Here is a 19184-nt window from a genome sequence, read left to right as displayed (position 1 = left end):
GAGACTGCAGTCGCGAGGGAGTCTCTAAACTGTCTCCAAACGTTCGCGGAGGTCTCAATTTCCTCGCATGAGTGTAACATCACGTTACAATGAAGTAACCCCCAAGCTTACGTTATCTAGCTAACAACATGAATTTGGAGCAATACATTATTGAAAACTAGCTGGTCAGCTAATTGCTAACGGTGTTGAGCATCAATTTAGCATGCTATTTATTTGTATCAACAAGTCAATTACACATACAAACTCGGGATTTGGTGTAACTTGCAAAGAAGAACATGATTGAACAGTCAACCAGAGTGACATAGTCCGATACGTTTTAACGAAAAAAAATTCTCAACTGATTTACCTTTGGCAGGAACTCTAAGTGCCGATTCCCCCATTGTGTACAGCTGGAGGTACTTTAAGCAGACCGTACAGTAGCCTATGCCTGTCGGTTATTAGGGCCTCGTCATAACCAAATGGAAACGGATATCTGATATGGAAGTATCGGGAGCAATAGGTCCATGAGCAGCGACTCGTGGTTCTGGATAATTCCTGGAGCGATCGCCAGGTGTGGCGCGTGTCCCAGGAAAGAAAACACGGGGAGCAACTGCACTCGTGCATACAAGACGGCGGCGAAGAAAACATTGCGACAGTTTTTTTTTAATTTACAGAATAAAAAAATGAAATAATTTGATGAATTACGACACTGGTCAATAAAGAGAAAATCCAGCATTTTCCAGCACAGTGTTCAGATTTCAAGCACATTTCAAACCTTGAAAACACTCGATTGAAAATCAAGCATTTTCCAGACTTTCAAGCATCTGTACGAACCCTGGATTAATCTAGATTAAAAAAAATAATCTATGCCCACCTCTACTAAAAACACATTAACCACATTATACAGATCATCAGAAAATATTCAGAATAAGTTAAGAGTTAAGAGTGTGTTATCCCCTCTCTGCCACATTTCACCTCTGTCTCTTCACTCTATCAATAAAGCATGAAAAATTTAAAAAAAAAATAATAATCATAAAAAAAAATTAAAAAAAATGTGTGTTAACCCACCTGTGTCATCTGTAGCTATGGTCTGTCCCTCTGTGTTCCTAGGCGCTTTGTACTGCCCTCCGTTGTGGTTGTTCTGGTCAAAGAAAAGTTTGAACCACTGAAGGAAAGCCAGAGACATGGCCGGGTTACTCTGCATTAAGGCCTCCGTCGGGACGTACTGGGGAGGGAGGGAGAGGGAGAGGGAGAGGGAGAGGGAGAGGGAGAGAGAGAGAGAGAGAGAGAGAGAGAGAGAGAGAGAGAGGGAGAGGGAGAGGGAGAGGGAGAGGGAGAGGGAGAGAGAGAAAGATAGATAGAGAGAGAGAGAGAGAGAGAGAATGGATTCAAGTCTCATACATTTTTTTATTTAATTTTTTTTAACCTTTTATTTATTTATACAGGTAAATTCCTTTATTTGAACTCAGAGACAGCTGTTTCTTGTTTGTGTGTTTTTGTGGTGTTAAAAAAAGTAAGAATAAAAAGCAATAATAAAAGCAAAAACAAAAAATGCCGATTTTTTTTGTTGAAAAAAACAAAACAAAAACGCATTGATTTGATACTCACTCGCAGCACTCCCACTGTCCTGAACGCATCTTCCAGTAAACTGAAGTTGTAGATGGAGTCTGTTGTGTTGTTGCTGCGGGAACGGACCTCTGAAAGATCCAGGATCCCGGGAAACAACCGGTCCATAAGCAGGCAATACGTCACACCTGGACACACACACAGTTAGACAGACAGATAGTTAGACAAACAGACAGACAGACAGACAGACAGTTAGACAGACAGACAGACAGACGCACAACGTTCTTAATTCCAAAACACAATCTTAAAAGGTGCTCATAGGAACTTTCAGATTTTGTTCATACTTGCCCCCCTTTGGACAAAAGCGGTAGTGCTTTTACTAGGACAGCTGTTGTTCCTGGGTGAGCGTATACCCATGACAAAGGCATTAAGAAAAACTAGATAAAAATAGCATTCTTTGCACTGATGGTCTCGTTTGCTGTTACAGGATGTTGCTTTTGAAGGACACTCAAAAGACACTTTAAGAAAAACACATATAGTGCTGAGGTGCCTACCTGTGCATAGCTGCTCCACCTTGGTGAGGCTTGTGCGCAGACATTTATTGAGCCACGCCAGCAGTTTGTCAGGAACCCCGATGCATCTCGTATTCACAGGGACATTCACTGCCACGTACATCTCCTACAGGGCCGGACCTGCACAAACACCCCACAAAATATGGCTTTACATCGGGCCAAACAAAGACAAATATTAAACAAATCAAATAGGCCAAAACGTAGACAAGACAATCAATATACAAAATCAACAACTTTGGTTAGAGGTGGAAGCCAGCGATATTGGAGCATGATTGTTGTAAATAAAATCTCCCCACGATACTATGCTTTAAAAACATATGTACTGTTTGTGCACTGAAAAAAGTGTTGATACACTGCTTAGGCATAGGGCTGGGCAATATGACCATATATATAGAAATGTCTTATCCCGATAACGATACATTTGACGATATAGCATATTTTTTGTAAATTAAATTAATAAATATTTAATATAAATAATTAAATATTCAACAAATAAAGTATTTACCCATATTTGATTATTTTCAGCTTTTATTAAAACGCAAATGTTCAAGCGTTCAACATAATAGAAAATTGCAATGTGACATTTGAGTAGTTTTGTGCCGTTCTGACAGGTTGAGTTGAAATGAATGTGAGTTGAATTTGTGTGTTGGACTGCTGTGTTTGTCTATTTATGTTATTTTCTACCTCGTACTGCTTTTTATAGTATTTATTCAAATGATTTTTTACTGCGAACTGGAACTGTAAACTAAATTGCCCTTCTTGGGATAAATAAAGCTTTTTCTGATTCTGATTCTGGGGTTTCGGGGCACAGAATTGACTGAATTGGTGGATTCCTCCTTAGCTTAGCTCATTAGCCTAATGGAGCTATCCTCTTTAGCTGAGGCTGTGGCCTGTAAATTCACCCTGCAGAGAGGGTGACCGCCCCGGGGAGCGCGCAGGAGCTTCTCACCGCTGAGAGAGCAGCTGAGCCGCGCATTACTGCGAGCCGGGAAGCGCGCGACAGCCCGCGGGGATAACAGCTCGCTAGCTCGGCTGCTATCCCCCCGCGAGCCGGTCGAGCGCTGCCCGGGTGACGTCGGTTCGACTGCTCTGTCAGTGGGGATATATGATCCTCTGAATACTCGTCTACACGTGTGCAATCACAGACAGGTCTGTTACCGATGGATTTCAGTGTCCAAAATGAACTTTGATTATCACGCAAGCGAGAAAAGCCTGGTGTGGTCGGGCGGAAGTAGTGTGATGGAAACGCAGCGGGGTTAAGAAGCGCTAAGTGTTTCTGCTTCAAAATAAAAGTCAAAGTTGACTTTGATTTCTCACATTTCACCAGTTAAAGGCTTTTAATGTGAAGTTACGCTGTAGGAAATCTTCGGTTTAATTAACAGTAGCTTCACTGCGAGCTACATGTATAGTTTGTGTCATAAAGAGTGGAATTTGCAACATAACGAAATAAACGAATCATCCTTTTTAAATATTAATGTGACAAAAACAAAGGAGATGTTGATTGATTTTAGGAAAGCTCCATCCCCCATCTCCCCTGTTTTAATGCATGATCAGCCTGTTGAAGTGGTGCAGCAATACAAATACCTTGGGACTGTGATTGATGAAAAATTAAGCTTTGAGCCCCATGTCGATGCTGTGTGCAAGAAAGCACATCAGCGTATGTACTTTTATCGGAAGCTCCGCAGTTTTAATGTTGACTCCACTTTTATGAAAATGTTTTATTCTTGTTTCATTGAATCTGTTCTCACTTTTTGTTTTGTCTGCTGGCACGGGTCACTTTCTGTAAAGCAGAAAAATCGGCTGCAGGCACTTGTTAAACTGTGCAGCAAGATTGCTGGAACCCAATTGAGCAACCTCAATGACCTGTATAAGGTCAGGTCACTGAGGAAGGCCCGCTCAATCATGGCTGACTCGACCCATCCCCTGTACCCTGAGTTTACCCTGCTGCCATCAGGGCGCAGATACAGGCTTCCACCTTGCCGAACTAACCGGTGGAAGAAATCATTTATGCCTGCTGCCATCAGTCTGGTCAATGACCACATGTAAATATGTGATCTGTTTGTGTTATTTGTTGTCTTATATGTTATATGTTTGCCATCTTTCTCTACTGCTGGCTGTACAACAAATTGCCCCTCGGGGATAATAAAGATACCTTGAACCTTGAACCTTAAACGATATTGCATAAAATGAAACGATAGACGTTTTTGTTTCGTCAGACGATATATATCGCCATATCGCACAGCCCTACTTAGGCATGTTGCTAATGTCGGCTATGGTGGACACATTTGTTTACATCAGTTTAAAGATTCTAGTCTGGGTAGATTAACACTAGATTTTTTTCCAGGATACACAGTATCGACAGGTATCGGAATCGACAACAAGCATTCCACAGAATCGCTGACTCAACCTTTAAGAAGTCACATTTCTAAACACAATAATGTAGCATAAATATTTCAAAACATTTTAATAGGAAGTTGACTGTCCCAAAGCAAACTGCCAAACATCCAGGTACAATATCAGCTTGTGATATTGCAGACACATGTTTTTGTATGGCTTTTTAGGTATGTCCTACACAGTTCACAAACATGTTATGACCTCTTGGGGGGCATTTTCATGCAAGAAATGTTGCATTCAAGTAACATCAAAGTGCCGTTCATTTCAGATTCCACAGATAAAACGCAAGCTACTGCAATCTTAATGAGACGTGCTCCAACGGATTTGACTCCTTTAAGTTCACAACAAGTTATCATTTTGATAACAATGACAACTATAAGTTAAATGAGCTAAAAACGTTTTCTCGCAGCTCTTAAAATAATTTGTAGTAGACCACAGAATGTTTTCATAGCTTACTAACACACGACCAGTTGAAACTACGTACGAAGCATAACATCTTCGAAATGCGTTTTCATAATTAACCGAAGTACATTTGTTACGTTATTTTTGACTCAACATTTGTGCATAACATTGCATTACATTCCTAGAACCATTTATCGTTTGTATCCAATGAAGGAAAATGTTACTTGTTTTTAAACCAATCACATTAAAGCGGGATAGCGTCTTAACCAATGAAATCAACGGATTCTGATCACATGATTTTTAGAACACAGGTCATTCGCGTAAACCCGATTTAAAAATAAGAGTGAAATTCTTACAACCGAACTCAGTTCGGCTCAGATCAGCTGTTTATAGCCACTTTAAAACAACAACATTGGCTGAAAGTGAAGCCAATGGTGGAAAGTTAACCAACAATCGTCAACAGGCTATGGGTCTGTGTAAGGTCCAATTCAAACAACATCACGTAAACAATGAGCCATGTGTAAAAGAGCAATATAACATCACGTCCAATCTGATTCACTCACAAATCCGTCGCTGCGAATTGACTACGTAATAAAAAACAAACTAAACAAGTGTAATCACTGTATGTGATTTAGCTAAATGTATGTGTTTATGTGACGTTGTTTTGAATGAAGAATTGAAAGACGTTAGCCGTTGATTGTGGCTAGTCAACGCAGCTAGCTAACCGTGAATTCTTTAGCGCTGAATCTAAACGTTGACGTTAAAATAGGACATATTCAAAGCGCGACTCAGCTTAAACGCACATTTTACAAACAGTGTTCTATCAAATGAATAAATAACCGAAACGTTGAGTTGTAACATGAAGTTAACACATTTAGAATGGGATGAAGGACCGTCGCGTACTCACCTTCTCCGTGTGGCTCTTCACGGCTCTCAAACTCCGCGGCGACTGCCCCCTCCAGCCCCCGAGTCACGCCCTCATTCCGGGCTCATCCAATGTCACCGCCCTATCAAACTCAAATGTTTTGTAAAACGAAATATCAGCAATATAATGTTGTATAAACTAACATAAATAGTAAGTCTACTATCATTAATGTGATATTGATATGAAAATAACCTCATATAACAGCCAACTTACGTATTTTACGAACAACCACAGTTTAACTGTTGTGTTTAAACGGCTCTGTTAGCATGCTAAGCTAAGTAGGGTACCATTAGCTTCCATAGCTAATCTTATAATAGCTATAGCTGACACATTGCCAGCCCCTTACCAGCGGTAAAGCTTAATTTATATATGTAGCTAAACTTATTATGTTACTTTGTATTTTTTAGTGTGTAATATTTGACTTCAACAAAAAACAACACCAAAATGAAAAGTTTCATGAACCCAACTGCCCTGCCCTCAGCAATACATCAAACAGAACAAACAAGTACTAAAAGAAAGTTTTTTTAAAACAAAATGACTGTTAATGAATACGTCAATTCAATTTTTACAAATCTACTTTTTTAATTAAATTAATTGTTATAAACAACACAAGCTGGAGGGCTAGGAACTCCCACTAAGTGCAAGCTTTTCTCAGCAAGCACTCACAACTGAGTCGGCACAACATCAACTGAAAGTTGCTCCAAAATGAAGAAACTTTTGGAATATGTAGGATAATATAAAATCATGTGTAAAATACATAGACTAAAATGATATCATATGGATAATTGACAGAGACGTGAACAGCAAACAGTAGGGGGCAGAAGGCAGCAAGACGCCGTAGATGTGTCTGGTCTGCCAAATAAAATAAGCAGAAGAAGAAACTCAACTGCCCTTAAAACCGCCAAAATATCTCTCAAAGAAGAAGAACCTCACTTGTCTAGAAGGAGAAGAGAAATAGGGAGTAAAAAAAGGAAAAGCATCAAAACAACTACAGGCAAGGATTTCATTTTGAGAACAAGACGTTTAATTACGAGAAAATAAGCCATTGTGTAAAGGCGCTTTTGTGTGTATATGAACGCGGACTTGTTTTACGTTATTTTAGCGGGCTAAGCACCTTTAGCTCAAATGTAGCATCACCGTGAGAAGCGCTTGTTCGAGGCCGGGCTACACCTCACCGTTCTGGGCGAGGCCTCTGCTGTAGACCGCCTATTTAGCTGCTAGTGGACGGAATAACGGTCATAAGCTAACCCAAGCTAGCGATGCTGCTTGGTGTATTTTGGGGCGGGGGAAAGCCGGTGACAGCAAAAATAGCAATTGTAATAGCTGCATGTTAGCCCCAAATGCAAGGAAAATAGCCCAGAAATGGTCAATTATCCACCAATATCTTGTTAGTTTCAATTTATTGGTTAGCTGCTTTGCCACACTAGACATTTTGGTTGTTTAGTGAATTTACCGCTTGGCTAACTGCAGCTAACGGTCACCCCATGATTGTAATCGGCGCCTCGTTGCTTCTAAATGCTACTTTATGTATAAGAAAATAACTATGGAAATGATAATACTGCTGCCATCATCCATTAAAAATATGTAGTGTCAGTTATTTAATGGTGGACTGGACATCTTAAATTGTTGTTTTGTTTGCTAGCTTTAGCATATTTGGGTGTGCCTACAGTATTGTCGTCAGTGTAAATTAATGTGTTATTGACTGATGGGTGCCACCGGCTAGCTAGTGCAACACTGTGTAAGGAAGACGTCATGTTTGTTGTACTTGGAGCTGTAATTAGTTGACTGAATATTACTTATAATTTGGAACTGTTGTATGATATATTAATTGCTTTTTAAATGTATTTTTAAAGCAAATATTCCAAGTTTAAACTGCTTACAGCTTTTGAAATGTGAAATTTTATGAATATTTCTTTTGTTTTCTTGGGAGTCTTGGTCCAAAAAAGGAATTTGAAGACATTAACTTGAGCTTTTTGATATAGTGATGGTGACTATAAAAATATTTGATATGATGGTGTATCAAAATATGAATCGAGGATATACTCAGCAGATAAATTGAGAACTAAAAACAATGATTGCTTGCAATTCTGTGTTGCTAAGTTAAAAAGCAAATTATGTGTAAGAACTGTTTTTATTAGAATTTGCCTCCACACAGATTAAATCTAAATAAACAACTACATTTGCGTTGTGTGTGTCGGCGCAACCAGTTTATTAAGTAACATTCCTTGTACGGTAATAATAATAATGCCACAACACATGTGAATTTAACATTGTATCACCACCTATCTGCTGCTATGTTTTGCTTGTGAGCAGTTAGTTTGTCTATTCTTTTTAAAGATTATTTTTTGACATTCTTCAAGCTTCATTAGACAGTACAGAGTTGAAATGGGGAGACAGAGAGAGAGAGAGGGGGGATGACCTGCAGTAAAGGTCCACGGGTCAGATTTTAACACGCGACCACTGCAACGAAGGCCTGAGCCAATATGGTACACGCTCTATCCACTACACCACTGGAGCACCCCTAGTTTGTATATTCTGTCAGATAACCCAGTCCTCATGTAAATTCTTCCTTTGTTTCATCAGGTGACCGACATGGCTGTGAACGTTTACTCCACCTCAGTGTGCAGCGACAACTTGAGTCGTCATGAGATGTTGGCCTGGATCAACGAGTCTCTGTGCATGAACTTCAACGAAATAGAAATGCTGTGTACAGGTAAGACATCTGTATAAACTAAAGGCTAGCCGGAGTAATAAGAATATTCTACTATTCGTTCAATAGAGTTGGTATTCAAGGCTCAATTCAGTATTCGGACCCTTCATTTAAATGTATTTTATTTTATTATTAGGGGACATACAGTCTAGTCACAGTCCAATGTAAGTAGAAAAAATGCTACTGAAAAATATTTAAAACCCCTGATTTTTTTTATTTATTTTTTTTTAAATAGAAAATATTCCATAGTACAGCTTTAACAAAAGGTGATGTAGGCCAACTGTCTGTCACTGGCCTAACCCTTTCAACTGCGTGTGTGTGTGTGTGTGTGTGTGTGTGTGTGTGTGTGTGTGTGTGTGTGTGTGTGTGTGTGTGTGTGTGTGTGTGTGTGTGTGTGTGTGTGTGTGTGTGTGTGTGTGTGTGTGTGTGTGTGTGTGTGTGTGTGTGTGTGTGTGTGTGTGTGTGTGTGTGTGTGTGTGTGTGTGTGTGTGTGTGTGTGTTATATAAAAGGTGTGTGTGAGTTCCCGTCTATCTTGTTCATTTTGCTTGTGTGTAATTAAAAGGCGTGTCAGGACAGCGCATGATGTCACCACAGCTGTTCCAATCCCTGATGAACTAGTATATTAGTCAGATGGATTTTCATCTATAAGAGTTAAAGGTGGAGTCATCGATTATGAGCATTGCACTCGATACTAAAACCTGTTGTTTTATCACTTTTAAAGCCTCTGCAAACCTGGTCTAAGCATTGTTAATTAATGTGGATGTCTTGCGTTGTTTAGGCGGCCATCTTAGGCTATAATGCGCTGCGGGAAACACTGTTTTATACTGAAATATTGTGATCTGTACTATTGTCATTAAAATGGTCTATTTGTCCACTTTCTTTTTGCCTGGAGACGCAGACTAGTTTTCTGCCAACACAACATAATTTTTTTTCATATTGTAGAAATTTAGTTCACGTAGATTAGGGCTTCTGTTGTTAAAGTATTTTTTTTGGCACACAACCTGTCCTTTTAACCATTTTACTATAGATAATTATATGTCATTTTCATTCTTCCAGGTTCTGCCTACTGCCAGTTCATGGACATGCTGTTCCCTAACTCAGTGCCTCTGAAGAGAGTAAAGTTTGGTGCCAAGCTGGAGACTGAATACATCCACAACTTCAAGCTTCTGCAGGTTTCCTTCAAGAAGATGGGAGTCGACAAAGTAAGTATCAACACTAGACACACCTACTGTCTAGGGCCAGCCTCAAAATGAAGCACAGTAAAGGTGAAGTCAGCGATTCTGGAGAACGCTTGTTGTCAAAATCACTTTTTTCTTTAAAAATCAGTTAACATATCCTTTTTCCTACCTGTCCGTACTGTGTGTATTTGTGTGCTGTAAACTGGTATGCAAACAAAAAGGGGTCCACAGTAGCTACTAGCTAGCAAGATGCCAGCTTACAGAGCCATGGCTTTGTATTAACACTGGATTTTTTTTCAGCACACAGTACAGACAGGTAGTGTATCATGAGGAGATATTCACTGATTTTGCCAACAAGCGTTCTCCAGAATCACTGACTCCACCTTTAAACCCAAAGCTACTAAGCAATTACCTGTCCAAATATTCAAATCAAATCAGTTTTATTTGTATAGCCCAAAATCACAAATACATTTGTCTCAGTGGGCTTTACATTTCATACAATATGATACAATATGACACCCTGCCCTTACACCCTTAGCTCGGCTGAGAAAAAACTCCCAGTAAAAACCCTTTACCGGGATTAAAAAAAAATTGAAGAAATCTCAGGGAGAGTCGACAAAGTAAGGGATCCCTCTCCCAGGACGGACATGCTGCAATAGATGTCATAAGTAGAGAAAATCATGAAGGAATTTGATCATTGACCAGGTGATTACATGGTAACACTAAAGTAAAGTGCGAATAGTGTGGATGCAGGAAGACTTCAGATGCTGCCAGAGGATCCACACCGTCTCGTCTCCACCAGGGAATCCACATCTTTATTCTCTCAATCTCCATGGTTGCGTTCCGAATCGCATACTTTCTACTATATAGTATGTAGAAAAAAGATTTAGGATGTCCCGATTCTTGTGGCCAGATTTAGGATGGTTAGAAGTACCCGGATGTCCTACTTCATGCGGCCAAGATTGTTAGTGTTGAAAAGTGCATCCTATTTGGGCGATTCTGACCCACAATCCAGTGCGCACGTGAAGTGACGTAACATCGACGAAGCCTCCATATGAAAACAAACGGGGATGCGACGGATATAAAAGCAAGAGGCAAGATCAAGGCGCAATGTTATGATGAAATAAGAGAGAAAAGTATGTCCCAATAGTATGCCTACTGCATCCCAACTAGATTCTTTTTATCGTCGGATGTAGTATGTAGAATAGAGAAAAGAAAGAGTATAGTTTTCTTTCTCTCTTAGATCATTCCATCTTTACTCTCTCTATCTCCATGTTTTCTTTCTCTTTTAGATCATTCCAGTGGACAAACTGATCAAGGGAAAGTTCCAGGATAACTTTGAGTTCGTCCAGTGGTTCAAGAAGTTATTTGACGCCAACTACGACGGGAGAGATTACGACCCAGTGGAAGCCAGACAGGGCCAGGAAGGGAACGCCCCACAAACCCAGTCTGCTTTCAACAAGGCTCCCAAGAGGGTCCCACCCCAAGGTCGGTTTAAGTTAAGTTACTTTATTAGTCAATGGATGGTTACATTGAAATTTGTCTTTTCGCATATCCCCTCTCAAGTTACCACACTCCAGAGGGGGTCAGAGCTCAGGGTCAGCCGCAGTACAGCGCCCCTGGAGCAGTTTGGGGTTAAGTGTCTTGCTCAAGGACACAATGGTAGAGATGGTGGGCACCGTAGACGTAATACCAGCCTCTGCTAGTTTTACAACTAACACCCTCCTGTCTGGTGCCAGGGATCGAACCAGCGAGCTCATGGTTACTGGTCGCCCACCTTTCCTCTAGGCCATCCTACCACCCCACTTGGTTAGAAATTGTGATTTCTAATGTCTAATCTGGATGTATTTCTTGCCCCTGTAAAGCACTTTGAATGGCCTTGTGTCTGAATTGTGCTATATAAATAAACTTGCCTTGCCTTAGTCAAACAGAGTTAAATTCATATGAAGTTATTCTCATGTTAAATCGAGACACTGCAGGGGAATAGAGTAACATTTTTAACATCTAGATATCATCATGAGATTTTCCCAGTTGATTGCTGACTTTAACACAATTTTTTTCTGAAATGTTTAAATATGATAATTTGATTAATTATGTGTTCATTTGCGATCTGTAATAACCTCAAATTAATGCTTCTAACGATTACGTAAAGTTAAATTGATGTAAATTCTCTAGAAGTTGAGATTTCAGGTTCAGTTTATTGAAGAAAAAAAAAATTAGTGTTGCGATAATGGCCTTTAAAGATGGTTGTTTAGGAGAAATATACAGACAAGGTTTAGTCCAATAAATATTTACATTCTCATTATTATTTTTTTATACTAGTTTAAAAGAAGACATGTAATAGAAGCCAAATAGCCAAACATCTCAAATGTACCAGAGCTTGAAAAACAATATTCGTACCTGCAATATCTAGCCATAATAACCTTCCCTTACTTGTCTTTGCAGCTACCCAGAGGCCGCCTGTCGCCAAGGTAGCGCCCAAGCTGACTCACGTCGCTGCACGGAAGCCATCGAGGGGAGGAGTCGGTGAAGAGGAGAAGGCTGAGCTCCTCAATGAGGTCAGAACAACTATAATACTTACATCAGCCCGATGTCTAGTCTTTATAGTGGGGCGGCACGGGCTTACATTTATGTCACTTGAAGTATAGACGATCACAGTTTATCATGGTATATTCATTTATCTTAAAATGAATGCTTGCAGGGTTTAACAACATAACCCTTGACCCGCTGGCCCGAGGCCAGTAAAATGATAATCAGGGCAAGTTGATATGCCAGACCCTGGCTTGTGAAGGGGTTAGTATGGCAGCTTACTGTACTCTTGTAGTAATAGGACATCTTACATTGCTTGTAAAATAAATACAATTTGTGTTTACAAGTTGAGCACAATAACAAACTGCTTAGTATAAATCACACAGCACACATACCTTCTATACCGTACACCACACATTTGCAGTAGGGCTGCACAATTAATTGTAAAAAACAAACATGTTTTTAGGGTCATTCAATGTTTTTGTATGATAAACAAACAAGAATTGTATGAGCGAATCGAGATATAAAATCTTGACGGGGAAAAATGTAAACAAGATTTGTGCGGCTCTACTTTGAAAAGGATGTGTAAAAGTAGAGTATAAAATAAAACCTAAAACTTGTTGTTTTTGTTCCGTCTTGTTTCCAATAGCTGGAGTTGCTGAAAACCACGGTCCAGGACATAGAGAAGGAGAGGGACTTTTATTTTGGAAAGCTGCGGAACATTGAGCTGATCTGTCAAGAGAAGGACGGAGAGAGTGACCCCACTCTGCAGGGAATCATAGACATCCTCTATGCAACAGACGTGAGTTTATTTAATACGTTTTTATTATTATTATATATTTTTTTTCTGTCATTTTCAAGCTTTATTAGACAGTACAGAGTTGAAATAGGGAGACAGAGAGAGCGAGGGGGGTTGACATGTAGTGAAGGTCCACGGGTCGGATTTGAACCCGCGACCACTGCAACGAAGGCCGGAGCCAATATGGTACGCGCTCTATCCACTACACCACTGGAGCACCTCCGTTATTTCTCCTTTCAAAAGGTGCTGTGTGTAGAATTTATTGACATTTTAAATACATCTTCACCTCATCACTTGATATTGTGTCAACTTGAGGCAGTGGTGGATGCTGCCATCTTTAGTGACTAGTAGGGCTGCAACTAACGATTATTTTGATAATCGATTAATCTGACGATTATTTTCTCGATTAATCGATTAGGGTTTTGGCCCGTAAAATGTCAGAAAATGGTGAACATTTTTGATAAATTTTCCAAAGCCCATGTTGACGTCCTCAAATGTATTCTTATGTCCAAAACACGAAGATATTTCAGTTTACTGTCATAATAGGGTTAAAGAAACCAGAAAATATTCACATTTGAGAAGCTGAAATCAGAGAATTTAGAAATGTTTTATTAAAAAATTACTTGAAACGATTAATCGATTATCAAAATAGTTGGCGATTATTTTAATAATCGATTTGTTGATTAAGCGTTGCAGCTCTAGTGACTAGCTTCTGGTCCTTGAAGGCCACCGTATGAATAAAGAGCGATTTAACACTTATATTAACATAAATAAACCGCTTACTTCACCTTTAAGGCTTCGGATCCAAAAAAACCATCAGGATCTCAGGTAATTGTAAGTCACTCAATAATTCTTTTTCATGGAGAATCAAATTGGTGACATTCACATAAAAGGGTGTTAGGATTAGTACAGGTCAGGCACAGTTGGTGCTAATGCTAAAATCACAGGTTAAACATATTGAATATTTGTCTATATAACTATAAAAAAAAATGGTCAGTCTAGAAACCATCTTCAGTGCTAAGAGGGTCTGTCTGTGTGTGTGTGTGTGTGTGTGTGTGTGTGTGTGTGTGTGTGTGTGTGTGTGTGTGTGTGTGTGTGTGTGTGTGTGTGTGTGTGTGTGTGTGTGTGTGTGTGTGTGTGTGTGTGTGTGTGTGTGTGCGTGTGCGTGTGCGTGTGCGTGTGCGTGTGCGTGTGCGTGTGCGTGTGCGTGTGTGTGATAATAGTTCTCTCACTCACACACACATTCTCACACACACTCTCTCTCTGTCTGTCAGTCAGTTACTCACTCACTCACACAGACACTCACTCACTCACTCACTCACTCAGGCCCTTTCTAGAACCACCCCCTACACCCTATCCCTATCCACTATCCCTCCGTTTGCGCGTTCGCGAGGAGGGCCCGCCATATTGAGTGTCATCCCAAACCACAGAGCCTCGAGTGTGACTGGGTTATAAAGCCCTCGATCACCGAGTCTGCATCGATGGTGGCTTAGCCCTACGTTTGACACAGGTGTCCGCCAATCAATTAAGTCCGGAATGGAGGAGCCAAACCTACAAATGAGAGTTCCATGGAGTTTGTTTCCCGAATTATAAATGAAACATTCTCTTACCTCAAACAGACATTTGATTGATTGTTTTTATGCATAGCCCTATATGACGGAACCGGAGGGTAGCCTACAATATCGGAATTAACATGTTGTTTTACACTTGTTGATTTGATTATGCCACTTGTCTACCGTTAGTGTATTTTCAAGGCGTGGATAAAAGATAAAACGAAGCAGATGAAGAAAATGCCCACAAGTTAATAAGGGACAGTGATTATTATTTCCTTAAATTGTTAGTAAGATTTGTGTTACTGTTAAAGCCGATGAGGGGTAGGCCTAGTAATAGCGGCGGTGACGTCAGTCAGCTGGAGCGCATGACTTTTCTTATTTATGACCACCCACCCTTGCAGTGCATTATAATTTATGCACGCTAATTAACTGCCGCGATTCGTGGGTCGAAATGGCAGATTAACGTATCATGACAAGTGGAATACATGCTTTAGCAGACTATTGTTCTTTTCCCTGGTTGTGTATGCTGCTGCGCATGTAAACTAAAAGGATAATTAAACAGCGGATAAAAACACCCACCCGTTTTCTCCACTACAGACTGAGCTGGTAAAATTAAGAATATGCAGTTACAAAATGTTTAACAAAAAATTAATTATGCAGCCAAAAAATCATGGGAGTGTTTGTTTTTATTCAATGCTACATTTTACTCTCACATGCGTAGCTGAATATGAATGTAAAGAGTGTTTCAGGTCAAATATAAATGTGGTGGAATTTTATTTTAGGGTGAGAAATAAAGACTTAACAGTTTAACTAGTGTTAGTTAGTCTTCCTGTTTCCGTCTGACAGAGGCGAGGGCTTGCCAAAGCCGCACCGTTGTTATACCCTCGCCCTTAATGATCGAGTGGCACTTCACAGCCGCGAGGGTGACTCCACAGCAAGTCACACTCGCTCACGGAGTGGGAGTGCCTAGGGAGTCGTTTGGGAAAGGGCCTCACTCTCTCACACAGACACTCACTCTCTCACTCACTCTCTCACACAGACACTCACTCTTTGGGGATTTGGACACTTGTATAAATCGCTTGTCTGTTTTACTGTTGAAAATGACTAAACGATGGTAAACAGTTGGTTTCAGTAGTTTTTTTTTCCCTCTTTACAGGAAGGCTTCGTGATACCGGACGCAGAGGAACAAGAAGAATTTTAATACTCAAGATTCAAGACTGCAATCATCTTTCCTCTGAGATATTCAGCTCCACAAACCCCTTCCTCAAGCCACGGCGACCATATTTGAATTTGTATTGAACACCAAACTTTCCCTGCGTTCCAAATCGCATACTTTCTCTACTTTAGTACATACTAAAGCGTGCGGGTTTTGAATACTGCAAAATGTAATTGGATGTGATTTTAAAAATTTGGTATTTTTGGCATACTTGCATGTATTGGGACATCCTAACCCTGTTTTCCAATCCCCAAACTTTCTGCTGTTTAGTACGGTAGAAAAAAGATTTAGGATGTCCCAATTTTCGCGGTTAGATTTAGTATGGTTAGAAATACCGAGATACCTACTACAACCGGTCAAAATTTTTAGTGTGGAAAACAGCATCCTATTTGGGCAATTCTGACCCATAATCCAGTGCGCACCTGAAGTGACGTCACATCGACGGAGCCTCTGTATAAAAACCACCAGTGATGAGACGGATATATAAGCAAGAGGCAAGATTAAGACGCCATGTTATGATGAAATAAGTCAAAGTATGTCCCAATTGTAGCATACTGCATGTTAACTAGATTATTTGAATAATCAGCTTTAGTATGTAGAATAGAAAAAAGAAATAGTATGCGATATGGAACGCAGGGTATAGTAAATCTTTTTCTGGCATACTAAATAGTATGGAAGTATTTGGTATTCTTGCGCAGGGCCGATGTGGACTTCCCCAACTTGCCCTAAACTAGATGGTGCACTACATATCTGGTTTTTGTAATAGACTTCACTGTGAAGAACACGGTGATGTACTATATGTGTGTGTCTGTTTATATATGTGTGTGTGTGTGTGTGTGTTTATATATGTGTGTGTGTGGCTGTTTTAAGTGTGTGTGTGTGTGTGTGTCTTTAAAAATCAATTAGAAACATAATAAAGATATGAAGAACCTCCAGTGAAGACCCGGCTGTCCGCTCCCCTTTCTAAACTGATTCTAGAATCTTGAACACATTCCACAAACGGAATGTTATGTTTTCTTTCTTCTTTTTTTTTCTTTTTTTTCATATAATTTATTAGACAAAGTGTTCAACTTACAATTGTTTTTTTTTACAGAGTTCAAGGGACATTTATTTCTTGTAGCATTTTGACCAAACAGATGTGTTTTGTATTTTCACTCATTGGTCTGTATTTAAAACCATGCTCATTTTGAATTGTGAATTTTTTTCTAAATTATAAAAATTTGAAGGTTCTGTCAGTGATTCTGGAGAACGTTTGTTGTCAAAATCAGTGAAATACCTCCTCACGATCCGCTACCTGTCCGTACTGTCTGAGAGCTGGACAAAACCAATATCCAGTGTTAATACACAGCCTAGGATCTGTAAACTGCCATGTCAACAAAGGGGACCACGGTAGCTAGCAACATGTAGCCGCCATGTTTTCTGAAGTAAATTCCGCCTGTTTTATCACTGAAGGGCTCATAGTTTAGTCTGGGACAGTGACAGTCGGGTCTTCTGTCCAAACCAAGGTCGGGACAATTCCTCATTTAGTTCTTTCTGCTTTTCTCAAGCGTTTGTAAATGTATGTTACTGTTCTAACCCCTTATTTCTTGTTAGCATGTATGTAGCACCTGTCAATCATGCTCTCAACGTTATACTTTTCTATTTAGGAAGAGTGCTTACTAAGTGTGTACTAAGTTTTTTTATTTTTGCTCAATTCAACTCATGCAAACTAACAAGACATACATACATACAGACAACCCGATAAACATTATGCCTTCAGCTCACCGGTGCATACAAGGGTTTTGAGGGAGAAGGAAAGTGCTCGCCTGGAAATCCAGACCCATAGAACGAAGCAAATTTAAATTGCCATCTGAGTATGTAGGATGGAGGACGTTAGGGCGTAGGGCTTTTACAACACAGCCTGAGCCAACCAGTCTGGATTTCCAGGCTAGGAAAGTGCCTGTTCCTACTGCTCTCTGACAAGACTTCTGCATCTAATTTGTGCCATTTTCTTAATTCTAGAAAAGTGTCTCTCTCTCTTGTATTTGAAAGCCTTCGCAGCCTTTTGATCAACATCTCAAACGGTGCAAAAAAAAAAAAAAGGTCTCACTCTCTTGCCAAAAAAAGTTAAACTGCCCATTGAACGATTGTTTTTTGTCTTATGGAGCGTCTATTTCAAGGCACAAGTATTGTTTTATATCAGTGTGTTTCTTAAACAAACAGTAAAGCTAGTGATGTAACTAAAATCTTGCTTTATGTAGCGATCACTTTGATATTTGGTTTTTCACAAAGCTGTTAAATGTAGCATTGATGAGTTAGAAAATACAATACACTGAAAGATCACTCCTTTCTCCTCCCACTCCCCGATTTAAGATTTGTACTAATATTATGGATGTAATATGGGACCAGTTTTTTTTTCGATTGTGCTTTGTAACTTTTTGTATCTAATTTTGGAACGAAACAAACGAACTGTTCACAGCAACTTTAACTTTATCAATGGCCTTAGTCTGAAAATAACATTTTGTTTAAAATACTTTAAAATATGTTTCATTCATTTTTTATTTACGTTAATGTAAGTCTCTGCTGTTTTTTTTTGGGGGCGAATGTTTGTAATGTTAGTCATGTTATCAATGTGTTCTGGAAATAAAACCTTGGAGGTATTTTGGAGAAAAGCTCAGATTGTGACATTTCTATTAAGAATTGTAATAAAAAGAAAACACTTATAAAAGGTGCTACGAGGAACTTTCAGTTTTTGTTCATTCTTGCGCCCCCCTTTGAATAAAAAGCGTTAGTGTTTTTACCACGCCAGCTGTTGTTCCTGGGTGAGCGTATACCCATGACAAAGGCGTTAAGAAAAACTATATAAAAATAGCATTCTTTGCATTGATGGTTTCGTTTGCTGTTACATGTAATTTATGATCATCAGAGGAAAAATTAGACTGTTTCAGAAATATTTAAAAGTTCCTCATAGCACAATACGTGTCCCCTGAAATCAACATTCAGACAAAATATAAATTCACTGATATAGAATAAAATTTCAAACAGAGATAGCCGTGGTTTTCAGCAGCCGAACTGCGTTTTATTAAGTAAACATTATATATAGTTGCTATAGTAAGTACACAAACATAAAAAAATACACCAAACAGTATAAAAATAGCAAAGAATCTGTTCTTTTGAAATGCGTTTGCACCGTTCTGTAGATTCAAAAAAAAGGCACAACAAAAAATAATCCTAAAAATGTTTCCTTAAAAAAACATGTTTTACACTCAAACCTACAGATACACACTCAAATGGTTAGGCATCTAAACAACAGGAAATATCAAAAAGCTATGGATTAATAAGCTCTATATCGTCTATAACATTACAAGCTTTACACTGTGC

General features: G+C 39.4%; 1 protein-coding gene across 1 annotated transcript; it reads left to right on the top strand.

Annotated features, from left to right (window-relative positions):
* The first annotated feature begins 6713 nt into the window (after positions 1 to 6713).
* LOC307252797 (microtubule-associated protein RP/EB family member 1-like) lies at positions 6714 to 18513 on the top strand. Its single transcript, XM_080030595.1, has 7 exons — positions 6714 to 6832; positions 8422 to 8551; positions 9606 to 9751; positions 11020 to 11215; positions 12173 to 12285; positions 12906 to 13058; positions 15765 to 18513. The coding sequence occupies exons 2-7, from the start codon at positions 8431 to 8433 to the stop codon at positions 15807 to 15809; spliced, it is 774 nt and encodes a 257-aa protein (XP_079886721.1). The 5' UTR covers positions 6714 to 6832; positions 8422 to 8430; the 3' UTR covers positions 15810 to 18513.
* The last annotated feature ends 671 nt before the right edge of the window (positions 18514 to 19184 follow it).

The sequence above is a fragment of the Ammodytes marinus genome (genome assembly GCF_949987685.1).
Source record: "Ammodytes marinus genome assembly, chromosome: 7".
Taxonomy (NCBI): domain Eukaryota; kingdom Metazoa; phylum Chordata; class Actinopteri; order Uranoscopiformes; family Ammodytidae; genus Ammodytes; species Ammodytes marinus.
The sequence above is the reverse complement of the archived record's forward strand: the minus strand, read 5'-3'. Positions and strand labels throughout refer to the sequence as shown.

Bases quoted from the DNA above. Each gene is read 5' to 3' on its own strand.
- LOC307252797 (XM_080030595.1), top strand. From the start codon at position 8,431: ATGGCTGTGAACGTTTACTCCACCTCAGTGTGCAGCGACAACTTGAGT. The intron at 8,552-9,605 runs GTAAGACATCTG...TCATTCTTCCAG, and splicing joins AATAGAAATGCTGTGTACAG to GTTCTGCCTACTGCCAGTTC. The intron at 11,216-12,172 runs GTCGGTTTAAGT...TTGTCTTTGCAG, and splicing joins CAAGAGGGTCCCACCCCAAG to CTACCCAGAGGCCGCCTGTC.